The sequence below is a fragment of the Netta rufina genome (genome assembly GCF_964035555.1).
Source record: "Netta rufina genome assembly, chromosome: 19".
Lineage (NCBI taxonomy): Eukaryota > Metazoa > Chordata > Aves > Anseriformes > Anatidae > Netta > Netta rufina.
Window position 1 is genome coordinate 10350990 of NC_140143.1, and position 7522 is coordinate 10358511.

Genomic DNA, 7522 nt, shown 5'->3' on the forward strand with positions numbered 1-7522 from the left:
TACTTTTTCCTTTTTTTACTTCCCCATGCTGTCATATTGGAAGACATTTAGATTTTTTAAAAGAAAGAGAATTATCATCAGAAACCAGCTTAAAATGCAAGTCTTCCTGTTTATGAGTGGAAGATACTGCAGCGCTTCTCAGGATAGCTTGTGTTTCTGCCGCACTGTTAAAAATACATTATGGATGTCAACACCTAATTACTCCGACAACTGCCGTTACTTCCCCTTGTGCTTTTTCCACAGACAGACTCAAAAGGAGGAAGACCGGACAGTTTTTTTTTCTCCTAAAATCATTGACTGAAAGGGAAGGGTGAATCCCTTGGGGGGGGGGGGCGGGGTTGTTCTCAGTGCACACGGGATATTTTCATCTATCGATGCTCTGAACAAGCAGTGGAAGGAGAAAAAAAGAACAGTAGACGGTGTAAGACACAAAGTGAGCATTTAATTCCTACTCAGGACTTCCATCGGGAAGTCTGACCGTGGATATTCAAGGTATCCTAGCAGAACTGAGAAGACATCCCACAACAGGCAGGGGGAGCGGGGCTGAGCCCAGCCTAGACGTACCCCACCAGCCGTGCCGTGCAGGGGAAGCTCTTGCGCATCCCCATGCACTTCTCCTGGTCAATGAAGAGAGAGTTGGCTTTGACAGCCAGGTCGTGCTCCAGGACTGCTTTGGACCGGACCAACGTCTGCAGCGTGTCCTCGGCATCCCTCAGGCGCTGCTGCAGGCTCTGGATCGTCTCATCGAGTTCGTGGACCTCATTGACGAGGCTGGGGAACAGCAAGAAACCTCATGAGCATGGAGGCAGAAGGATTTCTCCCTTCGGTGAGGTCAGATTAACTCAACCCTGTTTTCTGGCAGCCGTGCATGAAAGCTGAGGGCTGGGCTGCTCCTCCGCGTGGAAGCCGAGGGCAGGAGGCTGCACCAGGGCAGGGAGCCCCAGTGGTTTCCTGTTCCCCTTCGGGTTTGCGGCTTTGTCTGTTCACCCTCCTGGATTTCCCTGGGTAAGGGTCCTCCCCACACCCAAAGACACACAGCCAGCAGCAGAGGAGAGTTGCGAGAGGCTAAAAGTGAATGTGAAACTAGTGGAAGACAGAAAAAAAAAAAAAAAAAAAAAAAGGGAAAAATAAAACAGCAGCTAGTGAGATGTTAAAGAGGGTCAAGAGCTGGGTGTTCTGAGAAAGCTTAAAATTGCTTTTCAAAGATTTCCCTTTGGATCAGGCCAAGGGGCGGCCCAGGCAGGGAGCTCAGCCCCCTCCTTGCTGCATGGGGGTGGCTGCTCGGGACACCCTTGGGTGCCTGGCTTCTCCTCCAGGCAGAGACAGCATCAGGGTGATGTTAATGAGAGGAGAGCGGAGGTGGCATCAGGACGGGTAAGACACAAAGTAGGAAGTGGCTGAGCTCTCCTCTGGTGTTCTTCCTTTCTCTGAGAAAGGGGAAGACCCCTCCAGATTCACAAACCCACCAGCTCCCACCCAGTAAACTGTCCAGCTTAGGTTTGTTTTTCCTTCTGTCCCTACAGCAGCAGCAAGGTCACTGCCAGGGGCCAGGGAGACAATTCCCTTATCTGTGAAACATCCTCGCTTCTGCCTCTTGGGGAAGCTGCTGGTTTTGGCCTGCCTTCCTCTCAGAGTGCTTGGTAACCTTGGAAGGCTGAAGGCTGAAGGAGGAGGAGGAGGCACGGAAGGAAGCCCTGGCCAAGCCTCTCCTGCTGACGGGGCAGATAAGACCTTGAAGGAATGCCAAGAAGCAGTTGCGCAGCCTGCCCCAGTCTTCCAGGAGCCTCCCACGATCCTGCACTCAAGAGTTTTTGTTTTCCACTGTCCCCAGGGCAGGTGAGGACAGTCCTTGCAGCTACCTGCTTCTCCTTGTGTTGCACCTTTCTTACTGTTACCCCAGGGGAAGGAGCTGAGTGCTCTCAGGGTGATGCTATGGGGGAGCAAGAGGCTTATCCTTCCAAACAGGGCACATCCAACCATGGGGAGGAGGACATTGATCCAAGTGGGATCAATTCAGATCAATTTAGCCCCTCATGGGGTAGCATCAGGCTGTACCTGGCCATGATGGGGCCATGGCACAAGAGCCTTCTCTGTGGGTGCAAAGCTCTCCCAGCACCAGGGATGCTTGCTCAGTGCTTTCTACTATATGCATTTAAACAAGGACTATATAGAAAAAAATAGACCCCAGTCAGTTTTGTCACCCAGTGATGTTCCTGAGGGCCACCACTGGTGACTCCTCGTGGGTGCTGCCAGCCCCACGCTCCTGCCTTACCGCAGCTGGGCGCTGTCCCGGCACAGCTCCACGTGGGGCCTCCGCGTGCGCTCATCCAGCCGGGTCTGAGCGACTTTTAGCGGAGGCACTTTGTCCCTAATGGCTTTTCGGATGGCTTCGATGCTCATCTCGATCTGGAAGATTTCCTGCAGTGTCTGGCATGAAAAAGAAACAGGTGCATAAATTCAAAAGTGCATTCTCAAATAACAGCATCGTTTCCCATTTCCCTGGACCTGGGCCAGGTCTGCATGGAGGTTTTTGCTTGGGAGACACCACTGAGAAGAGAGCATTTTACACCAGAAGGGAAGGGCTGAGGGCACCTTGGCCAGGTGGGTCTGAATCTTGCTCTTGGCGTCGGCTGTCTCGGCGATGCGGTTGGTGAAGGCGACGTTCACGCTGTTGAACTGATTCCACATCTCGTTGGCAGTTACCACCAGCAGGTTCTCGATCTCGTCCCGCAGCTTGGCAGAGGCTGCCCGCTCGCTCTGGGAGCGCAGGATGTTGTCGTCCGTAAACTTGGCCCAGGAATCTGGCACTGAGATGCTGTGGGAGGAAAGGGGAGGCCCCCGGTGGCCCCATGCTGCTGGAGCTGCCCATGGGCAGGCAGGGATGCCACCAGGTCGGGTTAAACACAGCCTCCCAGGGATCCATGCTCTTTGACCACATGAAAGTTAAACACCTGGACACCATTCATCCCATAAAGCTTATCAAATACTGACATGTCCATGACAACTCTGCAATAATTAGGAAGGCTCACACAAACAGTAGATTCCCATAGAAAGAATGAGATTTTAATCAGCCCTCATATTTACATGTTAATGGGATTAAAGTGCCAAGTGATTCACAGCTCTGTGACAACACACAGACTGCACTGACTCATTTTGCTCGTAACTTATCTCAATTTCGTACAAAACTGAATGAGCATTAGATAATACTCGATTCCCTGTCTGTGCACTCGGGATGGAGTTCACGCCTGTGCAGCAGTCCAGAACAAGGTCAACAAAAGCCTCAAATTCCACTTAAGCTCCATTTAAAACACGCTGATCCTCTGCACATTTTACCCCCTCTGAATTTCAACATCAATCCTTTGCAATTCATTTGCCTGTCTAAATATGTCTGAGCTCTGTTGTGAAGAATTATTCAAGCACCAGAAAAAAACGACTCAATCCATGTGTGTCCCCCCCCAACAACTGCATGTGTCTGTGTGCACAGCAGATTTATCCCCCGACCCTTTGCCACTCACAGCATATCTCTGCGAGCGCTGCTTTAGGTCATCGTTCATTTATTGCAGAGCCAAAGCTGAATTCTTGGCACCCAAAAGCATCTGAACTTTGTCCCAGGACCATGCTCTCTACTCCTTTATCTTCTGTGCCATCTGGGCTCCCTGCCAGCCCCTCTGCCAGCAGGGGTGAGCCCCCAGACTTTACGTCAATGAAGAGCACTTGGGAAGCAGCGACACAGCCTTGGACATGTGCACGGACCTAACGAGGTGCGTCGCAGTGCTGAGCTGAATTCATTTTCAGGCTGATCTCTGCACCCTGATCTAATGTTTAATTAGGTGGGACGCACTTCATTCTGCTTTTTCTCTCTAAACCTTGTTCTTTGAGCCACCCAGTACAGAGGGCTGGGCTGGATATGGCATGCCAAGGCACAGGGGATGGGGACAGCCGGCGCTGTGCCAGAACAGCCAGTGCCGTGCTAGGACAGCCATCGCTGTGCCAGGACAGCCACTACCATCCCAGGAGTGCCACCACACCCCTGGGACCCGCAGCCCGGTGCTGGAGTGCACTCACGTGGCATCGACCCGCTCCACCCCGCGGTAGTAGCTGATGCCGTCGGAGGTGTTCCTCAGGTGGTGGCACTTGTCGTCGATGCGGTAGGCCGTCTGCTTGTTGGCCAGGTCCCTCTCCACCTCATGCTGGGCCGCCCTGTTGGACCTTTGGCAAGGAAAGAGCAGCCATCAGTGTCCTGCGTGGCTCAGGGCTTTCCCCCGGGACTGCGGGCTCCCACGAGCATCACCACTTCTTTGTATGGGGCTGACAGAGGGGTTCGCATCTACAGGATGGGGTAAGGGTGGGGGTCTGCTGGGGTTCACGTTACAGGTGCAAAGTTACTTCAGCCCTGCCGCACGAGCTGGGAGCTGCCCCTTACGCGAGCTGGGCTTTCGCCCTGTCCAGGAAGCGCTGCATCCTCTCCTGGCACGACCTGATGACGTCCACCTCCTGGGCAGAGACAAAGCACATCAACATCAGTGTCCACACTCGTTGGTCCTGGTCATACTCATCCCCTCTGGCCTCTCTAGCCCTGGTGTAGTGACCAGGAGGGGGACAGGACAGTGCCATGGCCACAGCCGCAGCCTTTGCCCTGACTTTCGGGGGGTGGCCAAGCATTTTCTCATCTTGATTTCCACTCCAAGCGGTGGTTAGTGCCACACTGTGGCAGCAGGGCTAGATCCTGACCTGGTCTGATTGCTCATAGCAGTTACCTGGATGAGGTACACAACCATCCCCAATCAGCACCTTCCCTTTTTGCTCCCGGAATGTTTTCTACCCCAGGAGAGATCCCATACAAATGGGACAAGGGGATTTTCCTTCAATGCGAATTCCCAGCCACTTCTAAGAATGAGACTGGAGGAAGGCATGTGCTGCTCAGCACTCTCCTGACCTCAGCACACCTCCGTCACATTTGTACAGCCCCAGATCCTGGAGGCAGTGATCAGGAGGCTCCAAAACAGGTAATTTTTAAGCTCTCCTGTTTGTAACAACCAGCTGAAAAGCACGGCCTAAATGTGTCCTCAACACTTGAAATCCAAACAGCCATTATAAAGATACCAACTCTGACTATTTTCCTAAAATCTCATGACCTTTAAACCAATCTGCTAATTTTTTAGGGCCTGACTCATAAGAAAAAATCTTCTAACAGAGCAGTGGCTTCACAGTCCCAGGGGCTGCCGTTTCCTTCCCAGCTTCACGAGGCCCTCACAGTGATTGTGCTTTGCTGTACCCTGGGTTAGGATCCCATCTTCTGTGCCAACTCTCATCTTGTTTGCTTTTATTCATAATTTAAAGCAGACTATATAAAGGCAGGCAGGAGTGCACGTTTTTATGGTTTCTATAAAATGTACTGCTTAAGTACACAGAGCGGCAGTCCTGCTGCAGCCACGCTGCTCTGAGCAAAGCAAAGCTGGGGGTAGATGTAATATTTTTATTAGACTGGCTAGTACAGCTGGAAAAAGCAGAGAAGCTGTCAGCCACACACTGCCTCCCCTCTATCTGTACGTGCATCTGTGTGTGCTGAGATGCATGTAGGTGCTGTCCGGGCAGGGCTCTGGGGTGCAGGACACGGGGCAAGAAGACAGGGACAGAAACTGCTTGAAGGGGGACCAGGACCTCTGCATGCTGCACAAAGACACAGCTGCTTTCCAGTAAGTTAGGGAAAGTCTTACCCCAAAATGTGGGCATGCTGTTGATGGACACACCATCCCTTGGCCCAGGGACTGAGGGGTTTAGTGCCCAAGGGCCAGCTATGGAACAGGTAGGGCAGTTTAGGCAGAAGGAGCTCTAGCACACGCTCTGTGCTGCCAGACTCACTGTGAAGAGTTCTTTCTCCACGTTGTCGTGCACCAGGTCGATGCCCATCCTCTTCTCCCGGTGGAGCAAGCACTCCTGAGCGACCTGTTGGGGACATGCCAAGCTACAGGGACAGGGTCCCGTCCTCCAGTAATGTAAGAGAAAAGAAATTGGAGGTGGGCACAGAGAGGAAAAACGTGTCCGGGGCAGGGTTTAGCTGGCAATGAGCAGCTGAGCTGCAACATCAGCATTACGTTGTACGAGGAGTGCACGTGGCCCTGGTGCACCCGCAGCTGTGCACGGGGACCCGGGTCTGGCTGGAAGCTGACCTCACCCGAGCCACGTAGCACGACACGGGCTTTCCTATCCCAACACAAGATGTTGGATATACTACTAATAAAAATATTTGGTTAAGCAAATAGTGTTCTGATGTGCTCAGCATGCCCTGATAGGGGATGCAGCAGATGGTGAGGGGCTTGTTTACTGCTGACTTAACTAACGGTCCCTTAATAAAAACTTTCTAGACGTTACGGGGCTCCAATGAAACTTAATTAGACGTTTGAATGGCTGCAGATGTCTCAGCAGCAGTCTGCAGTGTGCAGCCCGCTGGGCACAGCGCTCACCTGGAGCGGGGCCTCGGTCTCTGCCAGGGCTCTTTCCAGCCGCCTCTTCATGTCTGAGAGTGCGTTGGTCTCCCCGATCATCTCATCCAGCTCATGGCAGAGCTCTGACTTCCAAAAGTCTATGTCATTGACACGCTCTCCCAGGTTTTTGGTGCTCTCCGTCTGTGTTTTCTTCGTCTGCTGGTACTTGTCCTGAATCAGGCGGGAGGTGTCGACCCTGAGGTTCTCCGAGTTGTGCCGGGACGTCTCCGACTCCCTGTAGTTGGTGAGGTTGGAGCGGTACCAGTCATCGGGGGTGTACCGGGTGAAAAGGGACGTCCTGTTGGAAACGAACGGCAGCATCTTGCTGGGGGTGAGCCCCTGGGCGCTTCCAGAAAAGGGAGCCAAAGTGGGATTGATGGCAGCCGTCCTATAGTAGGCGCTGGGTGCCCAGGGAAGGCTGAAGCTCTGAGGCAAGGGGTAGTAAGGAAAACGGTTCTTGTAGCTCGAAGCCATGGTGCTGATGGCAGGCAGAAAGTTGGTGGGGGTCGACCTCGGGTGGGCATGAGTTGCCGTCAAGGGCGAGCCGACGAGCTCCATGCTTGGTCGCTGCTCTTAGGGCAGGGGTCCTGCAGGGGGAGGAGGCAGGAGTCGCACTCAGCAAGCATTTCTTGTAGCAACACAAGCAACGTACAACACCGAGAGCAAGCACGCAGCACCCACACAGCGCCCAAATGGGCTTAGAGCTCTCGAAAGCAAATCCCTCCTGACAGCATCCCGAGCACTTGTATATACAAGGATTTGGCTTTGTTGTTAGTATCTGGTGTCAGGTCTTGAAAAGCAGAGAGAAACAAATCATCGCTGCTGAGGAGAATGACAGATATTATGCCTTCATTTTCCTTAAATCTGTCATTCCAATGAAACTGTAGTTGCTGATTCTCTGCTGTTCATTTGTTTCTTTTGGCCGGCATATCTGCTGATCTTACAGTGCTCCAGATGTGATTTTCCCTTTAAAAGTTCCATTACCGTCCCTGATAGCTGTGTCCCTTTGGACATGCAGCTGCTACCAACCCAGTGTG

At 52.7% G+C, this 7522-nt stretch overlaps 1 protein-coding gene across 1 annotated transcript; it reads right to left on the reverse strand.

The window, feature by feature from the left end:
* Positions 1-554: 554 nt before the first annotated feature.
* On the reverse strand, positions 555-7043 carry TEKT3 (tektin 3; the record flags this gene model as incomplete). The annotated part of the gene is made up of 7 exons (XM_084298553.1): positions 555-771; positions 2273-2427; positions 2593-2815; positions 4066-4209; positions 4424-4494; positions 5863-5946; positions 6465-7043. The coding sequence occupies 7 exons, from the start codon at positions 7041-7043 to the stop codon at positions 555-557; spliced, it is 1473 nt and encodes a 490-aa protein (XP_084154679.1).
* Positions 7044-7522: the final 479 nt, after the last annotated feature.